This window comes from Gopherus evgoodei, chromosome 7 (genome assembly GCF_007399415.2).
Source record: "Gopherus evgoodei ecotype Sinaloan lineage chromosome 7, rGopEvg1_v1.p, whole genome shotgun sequence".
NCBI classification, from domain to species: domain Eukaryota; kingdom Metazoa; phylum Chordata; order Testudines; family Testudinidae; genus Gopherus; species Gopherus evgoodei.
In genome coordinates, this window is record NC_044328.1 from 40885874 (window position 1) to 40907535 (window position 21662).

At 43.3% G+C, this 21662-nt stretch overlaps 1 protein-coding gene across 3 annotated transcripts; it reads right to left on the reverse strand.

The window, feature by feature from the left end:
- Positions 1-262: 262 nt before the first annotated feature.
- Positions 263-20191, reverse strand: NUDT13 (nudix hydrolase 13). 3 transcript variants are annotated; one of them, XM_030570727.1, is made up of 9 exons: positions 20127-20191; positions 16865-16969; positions 11599-11738; positions 8412-8519; positions 7689-7795; positions 6459-6584; positions 6074-6185; positions 5261-5415; positions 263-4204 (listed from the first exon to the last, which is right to left on the reverse strand). In XM_030570727.1, the coding sequence occupies exons 2-9, from the start codon at positions 16936-16938 to the stop codon at positions 4010-4012; spliced, it is 1017 nt and encodes a 338-aa protein (XP_030426587.1). In that variant the 5' UTR covers positions 16939-16969; positions 20127-20191; the 3' UTR covers positions 263-4009. The 3 variants fall into 3 exon arrangements, with proteins under 3 accessions (XP_030426587.1, XP_030426588.1, XP_030426589.1); XM_030570729.1 differs by lacking the exon at positions 263-4204 and having other exon boundaries at positions 5265-5309; XM_030570728.1 differs by lacking the exons at positions 11599-11738; positions 16865-16969 and having other exon boundaries at positions 20127-20146.
- Positions 20192-21662: the final 1471 nt, after the last annotated feature.

Here is a 21662-nt window from a genome sequence, read left to right on the forward strand (position 1 = left end):
CTTACTTGTCAAGACTTTGATTCATATTTCTGTGTAGTTTCCTTAACTGTTAACATAGGTACCTTAATTAGTGTAAGAAAAGCTCCACATTTTGCTTTGGAGATTAGTATGGTCAAACTCCCAAGAAAGCAAAAGCCCAAATTCCGGTCCTAGCAGACAAGTGAAGGCAGAACTGATTTTTAAGTATTGTTCTTAAATACATTTGAAAGTCTGAACATAAGTTAGTCGCTTGAAATTGCAAATAGATTTTTAAAAAAAAAAAAAAGTACAAAAAATCGCCATTTTCTTGATGCTAAAGAAGAGATTAGTAACTGGTTTCTATACTGCTGATGTTGAATGTCAAACCAGTATTCCAATCATCACCAGCAGGAGGCTTATTAGATCTCTGTTATAAGAGAGGCAACATGTCCACTTCCCAGACCAGGTGAGTTGAAAGTTAGAAAAATCTTTAAAATGGTTTAAATTGTCATACTTCCAGTGAAGTCACTGGCTGAGGCTCTGCCACAACCTTACTGAGATACCTTGGCCTGTGTCTGTTTTCCCATATGTAAAATTAATAGTTTGCCCACATTTGTAGAGTTTTATGGATCTCTGATAAGATGCTGTAAGTGCCAGAATTTGACTATCTGTACAGGGACAAGGTGAAAAATATCCTAAATTATTAATGGTCAATGTAAAACACAGAGCAAAACTGCTGCAGTTTCTTCTAGGCTCTCCTACTGCTGATTGTTTTGATTTTATCTGTCTTAGTTAAATCCCTGTCATTAAGAATTTTATTTATTCCAACCATTTATATTTATCAACTCTTATCTTAGGGTGTTGTACAATTACCCACATTAGAATTCAGCATGTAAGATTAGTTAAATGCTTTAATAAACATTGCCATCTTGCCTTTTTGACTTTTGGAATAATGTACTAAAGCATTTTTGCTTTTAATTATAATAGGATTTTATGGGTGAGTGAAGTCTGATGGTATCCCAGTGTGGTAACCAAGTGGGGAGGAACAGTTTCTTAACTTTTGCTTTCAAAGTTTTGGATGTGATAAAATTGCCTGGTTCAGTTGAATATCTGCTTCTGTTGCTGAAGTATTTATGTAGAACTTCTGACAATTTAACTTTTTCCTACTTGTGCCCTGAAGCCTGGGACAGATCCTAGCATGAATGGATTAATTAGCTGCAAGCATGCTATTTTAGGCAGCACACTCTAGCACCATCACAGCCAGCCCACAGTATTCTAATTCCTATTAAGATGTCTAATATTGGATAATAATTAAGTAATTCAGATGTTAGGTGGTAATTTAGTTTCGTAACTCACTGGGAGCAAATGTGAGATCTGCAGCAGTGGAAGGGAAAATGTGCCTCTCAGCGCTTTATCTACCTGTCTGTGCATGCAGTTTCTCCCAAGTCCCACTGCATCATCAGTTCTTTTACATCAAGTGTGAATCCTCTGTGGCTGGAGTGGGGCTTGCCAGAGTCTTCCTTTTTGAAAATTAAGAACGGCGGGGGTGCTTTGTTTTTTGGCTTTGGACTGGCAGAGAGCAAAACAAATCCAGGTAGTCATGTGTTCAATGACAAATATGTGGCTGAAGAAGAGAGTGGGAGGCCTGCACTACAAGAACCTCAACTGGAGCTGAAAGGCCAGCTGCCCAGAGAGGAACAGCCTGGACTCTAGAGAGCACAGGGCAACTTCAGCATCAAACACTATGGAGATGGAGGAGGACAGCAGCTCCTCCCCCAGCTGGGCTTCTCCCCTCATCTTTGTCAGAAGGATGAAGGAAGCAGTGCTGATTTTTAGATTGCTGTGTTTGGTGGTCACCCAACACCCAAAGGAAGTCCCACTAAATAGTCCTTGGCAGCAGAGTAGAAGAGACAAAGGTTGAAAAGGCTGAGAGGAAGCAAGATGTAAAGCTGTTTGAAGCTAAAGATTGTTGTGGCATTTGTGTAAATGTAAACATTCTTTAGTGACTTTGAAAAATGGACTTTATGTATTTATGCTCTAATTAAAATTCATTTAGAAGTATTAATTGTAAAAACTTAACAGAGCAATACACCGATGCATTCTCAGTACTTAAGAGGCCTCACATGCAGTGTACTCTGAAGCTAGCTGTATGTCTCTACCAGACCATTCTATGGCTTACTGACAACATACATGGTAAATATATATTGTATATTTATAAAACTTGGAGAAAGATAGTGAAGAGGTACACACCTTGTTTTGTCCTAAAAATAGATCCCACAGGATGCAGAAGTTGCAAAATATTTCCACATTTCTTTGACATACTGAAACACTTTTTTCCTTTTAAGTTTTGACATGTGGACTACGCTGCAATTATGAGTTTCTCATCTCATCTGAGCCACTCCTTTTCTTCTTGTAATTGCCTTGTGCTGCCCTGAGCTACTCACACTTTGCTCTGCCTCTCCATAATCAGTAGCCATGGTTGAGTAGATTTGTGGGGGTGTGAGAGAGAGGGGTACAGGAGGAGGGATCGAGAAGCTGATGTATGGAAGAGTTTTGTGCACATGAGAAAAACAGGTTGCAGAGGCAGGCTAGAAAACAATAGAAAATGGGAATGAGAAGACAAGACTGATCTACACTCATTCTCTACCTCATTCCTAATTCCCCTTTATTCCAGCAAGGAAAAGAAAGGATGATGAAAGGAAGAGCCAGAAGGGGAGAACCCAGGTATCACACATGCAGGGAAAGGATAAAGAACAAACCAGCAGAGCTACAGTAAGTTACATTTTAAAGAAAGCTGGATGCCAGACTGTTACAACACATGTGACTAGAGAAAATAAGTAGCTAGCAGTGTTTGGCCAGGAGCAGGATCAATGGTGAGGGTTAAAAATGAACTTCTCCCTCCAAGCGTCCAAACTAATAGCCTCAAAATGTGGGCATCTGTGCATTTTCCCAAGAACTCAACCACGTAAGCACCCTGAATTTTTCCAGTTTAATTACTAGTAAATCAGAAATCCAGGTAACTCCATTATTAGTCTCTGCCTGCCCAAAGCTATGCTTCAGCAGGCCTCTTAGAGGGTGATAACCTGCTATTCCACCAGTACAAGGGGAGCAAGCATCTAGCCAAGCCCTTGAACCTTGTGACTGGGCTCTTTCTGCTCCACAGAAATGCTCTGTAGCTAAGCAATGCATGAAGTTAAGAGTGATACCCGATGAACTGAGGCAGAAATGTGTTCCTTGGGCTCTCAGCAATTTCTGTTACTGTTTGAGTCATGGCAGTTCTTCCAGAATATCAAGCAAGTTCAAGCTTTATGCAGGTGATGTTCCTCTGCTGTTTATCACCAAATCTTGGTCCTTGAGGATGGAAAGCTGTAGAGGCAATGTGCTCAGCACAGAGGGAGGGCCTTGTGATACCTTTAGCTGCTAAGTCCAATGTGAACAAATGTAGTACCTCTTTAGCAGCAAAGGAAATCAAGGGTATTTTTGTATGAAGATGAGCATAGTGGGAGACTTGATGGGGCAGGGAAGCAATGGAAAGAGGAAACTTAATGAAATTTGCACTTGCACTATTCTCACACTTTATCAAAAAATGCAAGAGAAGCACTAGGACCAACACTGAGAGACCCTAAATGGAATCCCACCTAGTCCTCTGTCAAAAAGAGTGAGGCTCTATTCTGTGACATCAGAGGTGTCTAAGTGGGTAAAATAGAGGGAAATGAGTGGAATCCTTTATTCTAAGAGGCATCTAGGAAATGCATGTAGTAGGGTATGACCATTCTGATGTCTATGGTTCAGGCTTGTAGCTGGTTTGGTAACATCTAGTGGTTTGGGCTTTTGGTTTTGTTTTTTTAAGATTTACTGGAACTTATGATATTGTATCTAATTGATGGTTCTTTGTGTACCAGAGTTGTTGGGACTTATCCAAATATGCATCTGTGGCCCTAGATGTACCTGAATATAAGATGGTTTATGAGCCATTCTGGCTGGGTCATCGCTGTGAGAACTCGTCCTCACTTGTTTTTACCTGCTAAAATAAAGGTGTGATAGACTGTGCCTAAGCAGGCGAGGAAGCCTGCAGTTTAACCCACTCCTGAATCAGTTGGTGAGCTATGGCCCACTTGGGTGGCAGAAAAAGTGAAAAGCTGCCATCCTCTTGTTTCAAAGGGTTAGGCTCCCGTCCGAGTGCTTCCATTATCTCCTCCAGGCTGAACCAGCCGGCTGCTTCCAACTCCAGTTTGTTCACACTGATCTGGAAAGGATTCAAAATGTACGAAGGACTGTAAATGGCTTTAAGAGCAGCTACCTAGGACTTCATAATTCCTGTATCTATGGGACTTTCTGGCAACAAAGGCTAATGAATTCTGGGTTCCAATGTATTCTGTGAGTGTCTTTTGAAGAGATTTCTCCCCATCTTGCCTAGACTGGGAAGTGAGATGTGAGAAGAGAAACAGGTTAAAGCAAGCCCCAGTTACCAGAAATTTTAAACAAGCATAGTCCTGCTTATCCTGCAAGTGAGGCTGTTCAGTGGCTTATGTGAAATGAATTAGTAGTATTTGGCTAGCACCAGGTGTTTGCATCATATCAGTTCCTGGGGTGGCAGTCTCCACAAAAGGACTAAGGCCTCAATGGAAATGGAGACTGAATTACTCAGCCATGAAGCAGGCTTGAGAGAGGTGGGTGAGGGAAACTAGCGCTGCACTGCCCATACAGTTACTGGTTAGTGGATGAATGGAAGACTTCACAACCCAGGAATTAGCAGTCCAACACCTAGCACTAAAATGAATTTTGCTTTAAAAAATTTTAAAACTTGCTTCCAAAATGGCCTTTATACTTTAAATATTGACTGTAACAATGCATTGACCACTTGTTGCCAATAAATTAAAAAATTGCCACTAGTAGAAGCTATTGCCTGCTAATATTTTGTGGGCTTTGGTTTCCTTTAGTGTAGCAATGAGCCAGTACCCACTATTCTATTACCATGCTTGTATTAGTGGTGCTGGTGGATGAACAAGGAATTTTAGCAATAGGAAATCAAATCAGAGCTTGGCCTGATCTGCAGAGGGTGGACCCAGAGTATGGTGGTGGTTGGATCTGGATGTTGGTTCAGACTCACTGCAGCACAAAATACACCATGTTTTTGAAACAGAAAAGGAGTGTTTCAAGCTTTTAAAAGGATCCCACACTCACTTCAGTAGAACTCATTGAAAGTTACATTTAAAAGGATTTGACAATGCAGTGGTTATGTGGACTGGGAAAGGAGAATTCACCATGTAAGAAAGGTAATAAAATCTTGGAGTCTGCTCACCTTGGTCGGTTGTGGCTGCACCAGGGCATGACAAGCTATCATTAGGGAGCTTTTGGGAAAGGGCCAGTGCTGAGAAGCAGAATACCACAGAGACTCCACCTCCAATCCCACCTCCTCTGCCACCTCCCGTCGGACTGTCTCCTCCAGAGTCTCACCTGGAAACACTCAAGTTAGTCAGGGACAGACCCCCCAATCAGGTAAGGTAATGCTGGCAGGTTTTTCCCAGGATAGGAAAGTATCCCTTGTGCCACACAAAAATGGGGGGGATTTTAGGAATTTTAGCTTTGACTTCTCAAGTAGTATAGACACTCAAATAGTAAGGTGGTGGGGGCCATATAAGTATATACTGTAGACAGAAAGAATAAGCTACTCAGATCTTCTTTAATTTTTGAAGCCACTTGCCCTCTCCCACACTTCTTCTTGTAAGTTCCCCAACACACCCACTCTCCACCAGCCCAGAAAAAAGATGGTAGAAGAAGAGTCCTTGGATTTTAATTCAAAGGTCTCTCATGTGGATATGAGCACTGACAGTGCCCTGTTGCTGAATCCCATGATTTTACCCCCTTTAGAGCTCCTTTCCTTCTTCAGATAAACACAGCAATTTCACACTTCTGGATGAGCAGAACTGCTCTAATAACATCCATCCCTTTTTTCCCGAACATCACTTCTGGGCATGAGCTGCACTGAACGGGGGAGCTGCAGGTCTGTGGCTGACTCGCAGACTCAAGTCTCCCACCATGCAGCACACAATCCTGTTATCAAACACAGTCTTATGCGTATGAGCGCAAAACACAAGGTCAGAAGTTTCCTTACCCACATCACAGAAGCCTGCCAGAGCACTGTACATCCCCTTTGGGAATGACGCCTGTCGGGCAAGAAGGCACCGGCTCCCATCAGACACCAAAGTGATAACCACTGGGGACATCTAGACAACACACCAAACAGCAAAGCAACCAGGAATCACAGTTCAGACAAACTGATTGTTACATGAAAACTAGAGTAATGTGAGAACACAGACTATTGCTATTGCTTTTTCTAGAAGATTTCAGGGGACATTAGTTGTGTACTTTTTCTTTGTTTGTCCAAATAGAAAGCTCTTGCTCTTGAGTTTCACAAATTCCCTCCTATTAAGTCCCAACAATTTTGGTTAGTCACCGCTGTGATCATGTGTCAGTTGTCCCACCATTCAGATGCTGACCTGTGGGTAATAAATTATTCCATTGGTATGGCAAACACGCTTGCTGCCAGCTAGGTTCTTCTGGGTAGGCTGCCCAGTTTTGCTACAGTACTGATGGGTGTCATGCCAACGAAGAAGAGCCTGAGCCTATAAACACCAAAACATAAATACAATCAGTTAACATCAGAACATAGGGCTCATTCAGTGCAGTCATTCCATTCTCCCTGAGTGATACTTTTGCCATCCTCTTCCTATCATGCAGCCTTGTGGATCAAATCACAGTTCATCAGGTCAGGCAGCCCTGAAAGTGAAATTAAGGAGCTGCTTTGAAAAGTGGCTGTAGGGTGACCAGACAGCAAATGTCAAAAATCAGGACAGGGGTAGGGGATAATAGGAGCCTATATAAGAAAAAGACCCAAAAATCAGGACTGTGCCTATAAAATCGGGACATCTGGTCACCCTAAGTGGCTGCAGCTACACAATGTTTCAAGCTCCTCATTTTGAATTTAAATTACAATCCCTTTCAGCATGTCTAGGAGAGGAGAAGAAAAAGAAGTTGCTGTGTATTGGGATTGAATAGGAACAATAAGTGGAATTGAACCATGCCTCTAAGTAATGCCTAGACCAGATCTGTTTCTTGCTGTATAGCACATGTACCACAACTCTTTCAGAAAGGGGAATGATGAGCGATTTCTATTTATGGGCTAATGGACCTGATTTTAGCACACATGCCTTTCGACAAGGCTTCCAAAAATAAATGAGGATATCTGCAGAGTAATGGGTCAAAGAGGAGCAGTTTTAAAAGGAGAACAAAACAATGAGAACACCACTTTATCCTCCTTCAAACTCCTTAGCATTAACGTCTGCTGGGATGCATACAGAAAACTTTCCTCTGATAGTGGCAGGCAGGTGGCAAGTTGTGATTACTGTGATTATTGCTACTGACTGGTTTGCTACATTTACAAAGTGGGCAGACAGCTAGTCCATGTTAAACCAGCATATTATTACTGTTATTCTGTCCTCTTTCCCCAGCCACTCATGTCTCTGTTTCATCCACCTGTTACATCTTGTCTTTCAGACAGAGGCTGCCATTTACTTTGTGTTTGTACACTGCCTGGCACAATGTCTCACAAACTGGTGGGGCTCCTAGGTACTGCCACAATATGTATAAAATAATAAACTAATGACTGCAAGTGGGAGATCTGGTGCAAGCAATCACAATTTCTATACGTGACATATCCTATATCATACCGAGGACAACAAGGGTGCATCTTTCCCATCTAGTTGAAAGAAAGCCTTCCGTAATTCGGTAAATGACCCCCTCAATTCAGATTCAATGACAGATTTCTCCAAGGACCCTGGAATTGAATAGAGTCATAGAATATCAGGGTTGGAAGGGACCTCAGGAGGTCATCTAGTCCAACCCCCTGCTCAAAGCAGGACCAACCCCAGACAGATTTTTGCCCCAGACCCCTAAGTGACCTCCCAACCCTGAGTTTAGCAGGCCAATGCTCAAGCCACTGAGCTATCCCTCCCCCCAAATAAATCCGTGGGAATCAGAAATTTCATTTATACCCCCACCCCACACCCCTCTTTGTTTCTATTGAATGTACAATTACTGAACATTCCCATAGAGCTGCTGCTGATGGAATCATGTTAGTATGGAAATGACATTACATCAGTCATAATACAGTCCCCCAAAGTTGTGACCTACAAACATACCAACTTTACTAAAAACAGAGACGTAATATCATTAGATAAAAATTCCCTGAAGTGACTCCAGTGAAGTCACAGTACCTTCCATCAAAGGATGAGAGAGGACTTCCTTCAGAAGGAACTTCTCACCTATCAAAGGCTAAGTGTGCCACCTATACAGCATCTCCATCAGTGTGCCTGGGCTTCTTTTACTTGCAGATTTAAGTGAACAAATATAGCAGCCAATGGGTAAGACATAGATGGAGGCGTAATTCTAACCTAGATCCAGGGCAAAGTATGCCATGCATTCATCTGAACAGCCAATCAGCACCGAGTCCTCTATCATCTGTTCATTCTGTTTGAACTTCCCCAGCATGCTTTTCATTTCTGAACAACAGAGAAAAAAGGAGGAGGAAGCTGTGATAAATTTATACTAAAACAAAACAACAACAGCTTAATATTTAAGGCTCCTACAGCCCAGGCCAATGAAACTAGGCCACATCACAGAAGGGATTTCCTATGGCTTGTGGAAAAGGTGTGAGACTGGGCAAACACCTTGAAATAGCTGATTCACAGTGCTGTTGACAACAATCCCCTGAAGTGGGGAGAGTAGCAAACCATTACACCTTCCCATTCAAGGGTAAACCCTCAAGACAAAGCTCACATGTGGGGAAGGGAGGAAATAGGTATGTGGTGGTTCTAGAACAGACAGAGGTGAAAGTAAGCCGGTATGCCCCGGTATGGTGTACGGCAAGAGCTAGTGCACTATACCAGGGCGGATTGGCTTCCCCTGGCGGCAATTTAAAATTCCCAGCAGCGGCTGGTGCCCCAGGCCCTTTAAATTGCCACTGGAGCCCTGCTGTTGGAGCCCTGGGGAAGCGGCAGCAGGGCTCAGGTGGTGATTTAAAGGGCCTAGGGTGCCTGCTGCAGCTACCCCCCCAGGCCCTTTAAATCGTCCCTGGAGCCCTGGGGTAGCGGTGTCGGGGCTCCGGTGGCTATTTAAAGGATCCAGGGCTGCGGCAGCCGCTACCACCCCGGGCTCTTAACTTGCCGCCGAAGCACCGCCGCCACTACCCCAGGGCTCCGGCAGCAGGGCTCTGGGGACAATTTAAAGGACCCAGGGTGGTAGCAGCACCCGGAGCCCTGGGCCCTTGAAATCACCACCCGAATCCCCGGCTGCCTCTGCTACCCCAGGGCTCCAGAAGCGCGGTTCAGTGGTGATTTAACGGGCTTGGGGCTCCCACTGCCGCTACCCTCTGGGGCCCTTTAAATCGCCACCTGAGCCCTGCTGCTGGAGCCCTGGGGTAGCGGCGGCAGCAGGGCTCTGGCGGTGATTTAAAGGGCCAGGGGCTCCCAGCAGCCGCTACTGCAGCAGAGCCCCGGGGCCTTTAAAGGTCCACCAGAAGCCAGGACCCCCTCCGATGGTGATTTAAAGGGCCTGGAGATTTAAAGGCCCCGCCTCTTCCAGTAGAGGCCACATGTCTTCCAGTTGAGGCCCGTCCCCCTCCTAAGGACTCCTGAGTACTGGTAAGTCCTTTAAGTTACTTTCACCCCTGAGAACAGAGTTGGGCAAACTACGGCCCATGGGCCACATCTGGCCCACAGGACCCTCCTGCCTGGTCCCTGAGGTCCTGCTCCAGGAGGCTAGCCCTCAGCCCCTCCCCTGCAGCCTCAGCTCAGTCCACTGCCAGCACAATGCTCTGGGCGGTGGGGCTATGAGATCCTGGGGCAGCACAAATGCAGAGTCCGGCCTGACCCGGTGCTCTGTGCTGCACGGCTGCATGACTGGCCCAAGCTGAGAAGCGCGGCTGTAGTGCTGCCAGCCATCGGTGCTCCAGGCAGTGCGGTAAGGGGGCAGAGAGCAGAGAGGTTGGATAGAGGGCAGGGGAGTTCGGGGTGGTGATCGGGGGTGGGGGTGTGGATAGGGGTTGGGGCGGTCAGAGGGCAGGGAACAGGGCGGTTGAATGGGGGCAGGGGCTCCGGGGGGAGTCAGGAATGAGAGGGGGGGTTGGATGGGGCAGTCAGGGGCAGGGGTTCTGGGGGCGGTCAGAAAGAAGGGGTGGTTGGATGGAGCAGGGGTTCCAGGAGGGCAGTCAGGAATGAGAGGAGGGGTTAGATTAGGTGGTTGGGGGCAGTCGGGGCAGGGATTCTGGGGGCAGTCAGGGGACGGGAATAGGGGGGGATTGGATGGGGCAGGAGTCCCGGGGGGGAAGTCAGGAAGGAAAGCGTGGGTTGGATGGGGCAGGAGTTCTGGGGGGTCTGTCAGGGGACAGGGAATGGGGGGGATTGGATGGGGCAGGAGTCCTGGGGGGGCCATCAGGGGGTGAGAAGCAGGAGCGGTTGGATAGGGGGCAGGCCCATGTCTGGTTGTTTGGGGAGGCACAGCCTCCGCTAACTGGCCCTCCATACAATTTTGAAAACCCAATGCAGACCTCAGACAAAAAGTTTGCCTGCCCCTGTTCTAGAATGAAAGGAGTCAGGTGGAAATTAAGAATCCAGTTTATCCACCGGCTTTTGGACCACGATTGTGCAGAGCAAGAAGAGCATACAGTCTAGTACTCGGGGACCTACAATGTGCCTCTCCCCTACAATTATTTGTGTCTCAGAATGTATTGTATTTCCACCAAAGAAACTCTCCCAAGTTATACCAAATACCCTCCAGCTTCCTTGTCAACTTTAGATCTCACTTACAAGCCATTAGCTTCAAAGGAAATGGCCCCACATATTTAAAGTGATTAAAAATATTGTCTCTAAATAAATATCAGTAAATGGATTAGATCTGTGCAGATACTATTTATACTTACGAAGAATAGCTCATGTTCATGTGCCAATGCTTTAGATGGTATCCCTAAACACAGTTATTTGATGTTAATAAATAATATTCTGAACATAAAGTGGAGAACACTCTCCCATATGCAGGACCGGCACTAGTATTTTTAGCGCCCTAGGCACATGGCCATTTCGCCGCTCCGCGCGCTGGTCCCGCGGCTCCGGTGGAGCTGCCGCAGTCATGCCGGCGGAGGGTCCCCTGGTCCGCGGCTCCAGTGGAGCTGCCGCAGTCGTGCCTGTGGGAGATCCACCGGAGCCGCGGGAGCAGCGGACAGTCCACAGAAATGCCTGTGGCAGCTCCACCGGAGCCGCGGGACTAGGGGACCCTCCGCAGGCACGACTGCGACAGGTCCACTGGAGCCGCCTGCCGCCCCCCCCGGCAAAATGCCGCCCCCCAATAATCCTGGGGCCGTAGGTGATTGCCTAGGCTGCCTAAATGGAAGCGCCAGCCCTGCCCATATGGCTTAATAGATTTCCTGATTCTTTATCATGATCAGTCTGAGATAAAGATACAAAGCTCTGAGATCTTTACAACATACATGGTATCAACTAAAATCTGGTTAGTGGAAGAAACTTGGGTGTACATCATTTTGGCTGGTTAATCTATGAAGATGTTTACTATTGACCATCAGCTTACCTGCTACACTTATCTGTGGTGCCAAGTACTTGCTCCCGACTTTCTTAACGAATGGAGAGAGATTGTGAAAGAGGTAGAATGTTCCTGAGTTTTGGGCTTGCCTACAGATGCCATCATCTTCCTTTAGCTTAAACAAGTATCTGAAGTTGTGAAAGAATCAGGGAGATCATTGCAAGACCAAGCCTAGATCAGGAACGGTACACTCATTATGAACAGAGAAATGGAACAGAATGCATGGTATAGTATCTTTCATATTCAGGGGCGGCCCTAGACTAGCTGCCAGCAACTGGCACCCTAGGCAAACAATACAATCAGCGCCCACCAACTCCAAACACCAAGGGCAGATCGAGGCTGAGGTTTTTTGTAAACTGGGAAACATTTTGCCCCTTTTTTCCTTTTAATGTTTAAGTGTTTTTTTTTTGTAAACAGAGGCTTAAATTATTCAGTTTGTCCATCCGTCCATGTGCCTAACCAATGTTTCTGAGATCAGATAAAATAGAGACATGAAATTTTCAGAATAGATTTGTACACAACAGCTAGATGATATTTCACTCCCATTTCAAATAAAAATGCATTAAAAATGTTTATTATAATTTATTATTACAAATCCAAAATCATCCATTACACTTGCCTGCTTTAACTGCCATTACCACCACATCCAATATAGAAAGAAATAAGAAAACTCTTCAATTAACTTTAACCTATATTTACAAAACACTCCGAAAAAAAAAACCCCAACACTCTGTGCTCTTAAAACATGACTTTTCTTGCTTTAAGTTTTGAAAATTCAGTCACTAGTTCTTTTAGATCCAGTTTTCCAGCTATTTCTTCCTCTATTGACATTGTGGCAAGTCCAACAAGTCTTTCTTGCACCATTGTTGAACGCAGATATGTTTTTATCAATTTTAACTTTGAGAAGCTACGTTCCCCACTAGCTACGGAAACTGGCAAAGTTAAAAGAATGCGTAGGGCTATAAAAATGTTTGGAAAACTGTGAGTTTATTTTCACAAACAAACTTCAGTACTTCTTCAGGAGTGGAATGTTTCTTAAGTCATCTTGAAAAAGCCTGAAGCTCACTACAGAAATCTGTAGCATCAATGTCTTTTGAATTTTCATGAGACAATGCCAATTCCACTTTTATACAAAATTCTCTTATCTGTTTTGCTGTTTTCTTTTGCAAGCTGGAGATATCATATAGAAAGCCAAATATTGACTCTAGCTGCTGCATCTGTTGAAATCTTTCATCAACCAAGTGAATAGCAGTATTAAGGACTTCGAAGCAGATATTCACTTTGAACCTTTGTTTTGGATTCTGAATGGGTGTGTCTCGTCCTTCATATGAAAACCGCTGTTTCTTTTGCCAAATGCGAACTGGCACTGGTTCAAATTCTGTCAGAAAGTCTGTTTCTTCAGCGAGCTTGAGGGAATCTACCAGTGTTCTTTCAAAATCTTCATCACTTCTGAATTCCTCCAGAATATTTTTAGTTTGCTGCAGTTTTTGAATAGCAGAATGTATGATCAAGTTCTTTTCCTGAAGCTGCTTACTAGTGAGGTTAATCTCAAAAAGGATATTATACCAAAATGAGTGAAGTCACAAATTTTAACTTGGAAAGGCCATTTGCAAGAGCTTCTGCATCTGAATGTGCCTTATTGCCAGATGATCCAGTAAAGGTAGTATTATCAGAAATTTCAATTAGGGCATTATAAATGTTTCCAAGTTCATAGCGAAGAGGCTTCAAAGCATCAGTGCGACTCTCTCATCTTATCTAAGTGGTTTCACAGTTAGAGAATTCACATGGTGAGTCGGAATCTCCCAATGGCGTGTTGAGCCTGAGAAAAAACACATAAACACGTTGCACCAGGTCAAAGAAACTGCTTTCCTCCAAACAGCATCCAGCAGTATCATTGACAACCAAATTCAGAGAATGTGCACTGCAGAGAAGAAAATGGCCCTAGGATTGATTTCCATCATTTTCCTTTGCACACCGTTGTCCTTACCCTTCATATTACTCCCATTATCATAGCCTTGGCCACATAAGTTTTCAACAAGGAGATTGTTTCTAGCTCTTGTAGAATAGTTTCAGTCATAAATGCTCCAGTCGTCTCTCTCAGTGGTACGAAACCCCAAAAATGTTCCTCTATGAGCACTTCAACATTATCTTCATCTGCAGACTTTTCCATATCCACAAAACGAATGATCATCGTCATTTGTTCAACATGACTCACATCTGGTGTATTATTGAAAAATATTTTGCAGAATGGGCAGCTTCTACAATTTTCTTTTTAATGGCATTTACTAGGATTTGAATCAGCTCATTTTGCATATTTTTTCCTAAGTAATAAACCTGTCTTTCATGATCAATTATTTTACATTGTAGATGCTCCTTCATGACTGGATTAAACAAAGCTAGGTATTCAACAAATTTTTTAAAGTTTCCATTACCTGGAGTGTATAATTTTTCATTTCTACCGCAGCCACGTAAATTCAAGTTCTTTCCAATTTTGAAAATATTCCAAATGTTCTTACTTCTTTCATGTGAAGAGAGAAGTGAAGATGTGTTTTTCCAGTCTTTCAAACCATTTTCAATAATTGTGTACCAGTTGCTTGATTTCTAAACAACTTGCAGCAAAAGCAAAACACAGAGTCCTTTGACACTGAATATTGTAACCAGTTTCGATACATTTCTTCCCCATTAATGAGTTTCCTCTTGTAATGCTGAGCAGAGAATTTTATTTTATTTCCATCCTTAGGGAAGGGAAATGCATGAACTTGTGTGGGTCCATGTTCCACGAGAATTTGCCACACACTGTCATCACATCTGAGCCGTGAAGCTGGGTCCCCATACTGTAACTTGTTTGTAACTTCCTCATCCTTTCTTCCTTCTACTTCATTTACTTCAATTTCTGACGTCTCTCTGAAGGTGAATAAATTTGCTCCACTTCCATATCAGTCTGATTCTGTGAGCTGCCTTCATCTAGAAGTTTCCATCACCTTTAGTTTCCAAACTGCTTTTTTGTGGACTGAGCTACCCTCATCTTGAAGTAATATACCTTCATCTTGATCAGGGGCTCTCAAACTGGTGGTCAGGACCCCTCAGGGGGTTGCGAGGTTATTACATGGTGGGCATAAGCTGTCAGCCTCCACCCCAAACTCCGTTTTGTCTCCAGCATTTATAATGGTGTTAAATATATTTTAAAGTGTTTTTAGTTTATAAGGAGGAGGGGGGATCATTCTCAGAGGCTTTTTATGTGAAAGGAGTCACCAGTACAAAAGTTTGAGAACCACTGATCTTGATGTTCCAAACTGCTTCCATGCAGATGTGACCTAACCTCCTCTCCAAGTAAAATTCCTTCATCTGAATGCTGTGAACTGTTTTTTCCCCCCTCTTTCTGCCAGGGGTATTTGAATATTGTTATGTACTGTGCTCCCAACTGCAAGCATTACAGCGTTAACGATGGCTGACACACCACATGGCTGGTGATTTAAACCACATTGCAGCCATCCCAACACACCTTTTCACTGCTTAAAGGTTCAATGATTAGTAACATACACTCACTTACCTATTAGAACAGTTAGTTACAGAGTTTACACGGAAACAAAATGACCTTTTTCGACATTATAACCCAACACCAGTTGTTTGGAAAGTAATCCTCTTCCTAACTGTTACCCACTTGGGGTGTGATGTCATCACGTTAGTAGTCTATTAAGTGTTAACGCGGTTACTTTTCTCTTATGGACCCTATTTATTAAACGTGAACCAGTTATAACAAAGAAACATTCATCATTATACAGCCCATTAATAATGCTAACATTTAATAACACTTAAAGGTACTCACATTTTGGATTTATAATGCTGAAAGATGTTATTCTTTATTCTCTGGCACCAAGAAATATAATTTTCTGCAGTATTCACTCAATTCTTAACTATCTACCTGCGATGTGTATTAAAATGACCATTTGATATGTATCAACTCGCAATATCTCTGCTCTACATGAATTTCCAGCTATGTGACCTTGATGTACATTCGAGTTAGGTGTCACTTGCTTCGCAGCTCTTGCCGCTGGCAGATGTGTTTCACTGTGGCTGAGTTATTGCTTATCAAAATTGCGGAGTGGGTCATCTTGACCCTATGTCGCAAATTGAAAATAATTGCTAAAATATTATTTATTTTTGCAGTAAATAAAATATTTGACATATTAATAAATTCTCAGAAATGTAGAGAAATGAATTATAATTCATATTCCCTCCAAACATGCTCGGGAATAGAAATAATGATATCTCCATTATTTTATTTGTTTTTTTTTCATCTTTTTCATTTTATTTTTTTTCCTCAAATTTGGTGCCCCATTTAACTTGGCATCCTAGACAACCACCTAGTTTGTCTATATGGACAGGCCACCCCTGTTCACATTCCAGATATTTCCAAAGCTTTGTAGAGCAAGATGCTAGTTGTTGGTGGGTAGTGACTGTATAGGTGAAGGCAGAACAATTATGCATTCACTAACACCTCACAAGCAGCCTTGAATGTTGGACATTATTTTCAAACACACTATAACCCAGACCCCAAACATATGTCCTATATTTTATAAACACAATCATTTCTATGAAGAAATAGAACAGATGTATTTCTACCTCACAAAGGTGCTCGGTGCCCTGAGAATCCTACTCCTCATTTGTATTGTATTTCCTCACTTTTGAAGGCTCTCAGTGATGTTTGACTGTCTTTACAAACAAGGAAGGCTGGATATGTCTACTCAAGTCAACACAGCTCCTAATTTGGATGACTGGACCACTGAGCAATATGAGGCTCTCCCTTCCCTGGTGATTCAAGAGGTAAAGATGAAGCTCAACTCTTGAAAAAAAAGACACTCCATGTTGGACTGTGTCTACACTAGGGAAATGAATCGTAGTTGATAATGAATGATAGAAATTGTTTCCCTCAAACTGTTTGAAGTGGTGCTGAAAACGGTTGTTGAACTGTTGATCAAGTTCAAGGAATGTTTGAGAAACTTCACTGCTAACATGCTTTCCTACAATAGGGATTGACTTCAGTTTACCTGACTTCAGCAGTTTTCAGCACTACTAGAAGGGACTGGGCCTTTTGACACCTCTTGTGTAGACAGTGCAGTGCACTGTATTATCACTGGACTATAGGATTAGCCACAGATGCAGAATTTTAGCAAGAACACATATGGAACACTGGATACACGAGCACCAAGCTCTGATCTTCCCACTCTGTAACACAAAGAAGATACAAACTTACCGCATTTTTCTAACATAGGTAGAGTGTAACCTGCACCACAGAGAGGGAGTTCTGTATACACCTTGATAAATCATAGCTCTCACCAGAACCTGAGAGAAGCTGCCTCTGACCAAAACAAAAGCATAGCATGCAGTGTAATGAATCTCTACGAATGGGTTTAAAAAGGAACAATGTTCCAATGTAAAAAACAAATATCTCTCTCTTCTACAGAATGCATAGGATACTGAAGGCACACTTCCTAAAATATTGTTCAGTTTGGCCTTGGGCTTTGTCTACACTCCAGGAACCTCATTATCCTAACTCAGTTTTATACACTTTTCAAAGACAGTTCCAACGTAGCTGTGTATGTGTGTGTGCACACACATACATACATATATAAAGAGAGAGAGAGAGAGAGTTTGTGTGGGTCAAGAAAGTCTTGCAGAAATTGCTGTAAACAAAGATTAAATGTTGCTGTCTTAATGTGTGTTTGTCTGTGATTAAGGATAATAAAGTTAATTACTATGTTGTCTGTTTTCTAAAGGAAGCTATTCCAGCTCATCAAACTGAACATCCTAATGCAGCAACCAGAAAATCTGTTGGGAATGCAATAATGACAGTGAAGAATTAAAAACAAAATATCAGATGCAGAAGAGAACTCCCCAAGTTAGAAGGAAGACAGCAGTTGCAGCAGCATCAGTCTCGCTAGGCAGTTGATGATTTTGTACCAAAGAAACCTGCCACAGTTTTAGCTGACACAATTACATAACTCACTTTGCCTTCTGGGTAGCTGTCTTCCTAACATTTTGGAGTTGAGGGAAATGTTATCTATAGTGTCTTTTCTGAAGAATTGATGAACAGTGATTCTTAATTAAGTATTAATATTTGGCTTTTATATAGTACTTCCTAACCATATTTCTCAAAGCATTTTACAAAGGAAGTTAAGTACCACTAGCCTCATTCCTAGGTGCTGGAACTAGGGGAGCTGCTGTACCCCCTGGCTTGAAGTGATTTCCATTATATACAGGGTTTATAGTTTGGTTCAATGGCTCTCAGAACCCCCTCTATAAAAATTGTTGCAGCACCCCAGCCTCATTTTACAGGTGGAGAAATGTAATCAATGGAAAAGAAGATTCTGTGGCTACCCCATGCAATTTTACACTAGCCATTACACTAGCCATAGTGTCAGAAAGAGAGAGTACTCTGTTTCTGACACTATGTCCACTTTCTGTGGATCTTATAAAAATATTGCAAAATCGAGTACATGATTAATGACATGAAATTATTCAAAGAGTTTAATTGTCCCAATGATCAGATTTGAAAGGGATCTGAGGTGTCGGGTTAAAAATTATGTGGCTCTAGCAGGAACCACCAATCTTTGATTTTGTTTCTCCATCCCTACTACTCCCAGATCAACTGGGATTCATTTTTTTTCTGGTGTAATACTGGATGAACTGATTGTAGTCTGAGATGTGGGCCAAAATTTGGATTGATCCTGGGAACCAGCAAGGCATTTCTGTTTTATTCCTTTTCCTGTTCTGGATGCTGTGGAGCAGCACTGTCTCCTCTTGATTCCACCATCAGATGTATGTTCATCAACATACCAGGCAATTTTCACTCCTGGGATACCATCATTGACTTCAGTGGAGTCACAGCAAGGTTGAATTTTGGCCATCGTTTTTAAGGCCCTTCCTCCAAGCCCTTATATAATAACTTTTGTTAAGTACTAGCAAATTTTTTTAAATGGAAAATAACTCCCCTACTTTAAAAAAATTAATTTGGAAGCATTGTGAGCTCTATACATTACTTGCAGGATTCTATGAAATGGAACATTTTGATAGTCTAGTCCATGGGTGGGCAAACTTTTTGGCCTGACAGCCACATTGGGGTTCCAAAACTGTATGGAGGGCCAGGTAGAGAAGGCTGTGCCTCCCCAAACAGCCTGGCCCCTGCGCCCTATCTGCCCCCTCCCACTTCCTTTCCCCTGACTGCCCCCCTCAGAACCCCTGACCTATCCAACCCCCCTGCTCCTTGTCCCCTGACCGCCCCCCTGGACTCCACCCCCTATCCAATCTGCCCTGACCCCTACCCACACCCTGACAGGCCCCTCAAACCTATCCAACCCCCCATTCCCTGTCCCCTGACTGCCCCCAGGGACCCTCTGCCCCTTATCCAACCCCCACGCCTGTCATGCCATTCAGAGTACCAAGACTGGCAGCCGTGCCGCCCAGCCAGAACCAGCCATGCTACTGTGCAGTCTAGAGCACTGGGGCTAGACCACCCGTGGCTCTCGCAACCACACTGCCCGGCAGGAACTCACAGCCCTGCCGCCCAGAGCACTGGCAGCACAGCGAGCTGAGGCTGCAGGGGAGGGGGGACAACAGGGGAGGGGCTGTGGCCTGCGGGCTGTTGTTTGCCCACCTCTGATCTAGGCCTTGGCTACACTGGTGCTTTACAGCGCTGCAACTTTCTCGCTCAGGAGTGTGGAAAAACAACCCCGAGTGCAGCAAGTTACAGTGCTGTAAAGTGCCAGTGTAAACAGTGCCGCAGCGCTGGGAGCCTGGCTCCCAGCACTGTAAACTAATCCCCACGGGGAGGTGCAATACATGCGGCACTGGGAGATCTCTCTCCCAGCGCTGGCGCTGCAACTACATGTGGGCTTGGCTACACTTGAAACTTCAAAGCGCTGCTGCGAGAGTGCGAGTGTGGTCGTGGCGCCGGGGCTGGCAGAGAGCGCTGCACATACTCCACCGCCTCATGGGGATTAGCTTGCAGTGCTGCACTGTTTACACTGGCGCTTTGCAGCGCTGTATTTTGCAGCGCTCAGGGGTGTGTTTTCTTCACACCCCTGAGTGAGAAAGTTGCAGCGCTGTAAAGCACCAGTGTAGCCAAGGCACACCAACCTGCTGCCGTGGCAGCGCTCCCACGGCAGCGCTTTGAAGTTTCGAGGGTAGCCAAGCCCTTAGTCTGTGAAAATCCCAAACACAGCATAAAGTTTAAGTGCAGATCAGTGCAGGAGTTAATAGACAACTCTGTACTTTGCTCTAGAATGGGCAATAACTCGTTCTTACTATAATAAAATGCAAAATCGGGAGATGAGAAGACTAACTCCTTAATTCCTTGAAGCCACAAGACGCATGGTTTGTATTTAGCAATAATGAATTCAGGCGCTCTCAGGGCTCATGCATATTCAGATTTGCCACCCTGTCAATCCTGTTTATGGTATATGCCCCTGAGTAGGTGAGTGTTAATCAATTCAAGTCCACACACTTCTGGTACTTACTGTAGTCAGTGCAGGAGCAATGCTACCTCAGACAGCAGGAAGCGCTTTGTAAAAGTCACACGCTGACGCGCAGGATGTTAAGGAAACGCAGCTTGTCTATTAATCTGCACTACATTTTTCAGAATGCCTTTCCCCACAGGGAGTTCTGGGAAGTGTAGTTCCACAAGACTGCTTCAGAAGCCTCTCTCACTGTGGAGTCTGTGTTTGACAGTTCACTGTACATTTGCTCTTATTTTTCTTAACTCTGTGCATTAGTGGTGCTTTCTTGCAGTGAATTATTGATTTTCTACAAACAAGTCATTAAATCAGAGTCGCTAGATTCCCCCAAAACAAAGATGTAACAGGCAACAGCAATGGTAGTGCTGTGTTTTCATCTATTTTTATAGAACCCAGCAGGAATTTTTCAAGTTTTCTCCGGTTTTGTGTCTGAAATGTGAGAAAACTATTTTAACAAGTAAGGTTAAGGATCTGAATCCTCCCTATGCCCTTAATAAAGACAAATGTGTAAATATCAATATACATGTGGCTTGCAGTGTTGGTCCCAGGATATTAGAGAGACAAGGTGAGTGAAGCAATGTCTTTTCTCCAACTTCTGCTAGAGAGAGAGAAGCTTTGGAGGCTCCAGAGCTCCATTTCAGGTCTGGGAAATGTACTCAGAGTGTCACAGCTAATTACAAGATGAAACAGATTGTTTAGTTTAAGATAAGTACTTACATATTTCAAGGGACAGTTCAAGGAGAAGTGGTCCCTTGAAACATGTGTTTAACTACCTCTGCTAAACAATATGTTCCACCTTGAATTTAGCTGTAACACTGTGAGTACATTTCCCAGACCTGAAATGGAGCTCTGTGGAAGCTGGAAAACGTGTCTCTGTTACCAACAGAAATTGATCCAACAAAAGATATTACCTCATGCCCCTTGTCTCTGTGCGGGGAGGGGACAAGGACATTAATAGGTCTGTATAGTTTCAAAGCACTCACATCTATGTTTGAAATTGCAAGTGCACAACTATGATTAGAAAGTGAAGTTTGTCAAGTAAAATGTCAATATAATTAAAGAGAATCTTTTTCATGCATTTATAATTGAACCAGCAAAGGGATTCTTCTCCAGTAGACATCAGTTCTGGGTTGAGATCTCCATTAAGTATGAAGAATATCTTTATAACTGTATAACAATAAATGTGATTTACAAATAATATTGACAGACACTTATTTAATTTGTCAGTAATTAAGATACTATAATAAGAGATTCCAGACACTTAATTAGAGAGCATAGGTCATAAAAACAACAAATGAGATACTTAGGGAAAACAGCACACTTGTTACTAGAGTGATGTACAATTATGTTACATTTAATTATGCTTGACTGTTGTTACTTGTGTGCTTTCTGAAACAGAGAAAACCCTCAACATATCAATCCACTAGGCAAATTGGATTAATTGAGAAAACAAATCTTTCCTTAACAAGATAAAGGACTGAAGTATAATCTGTAAGGAAAATGTCCATCCTGCTGTTAATATACATATATTTTTTACCA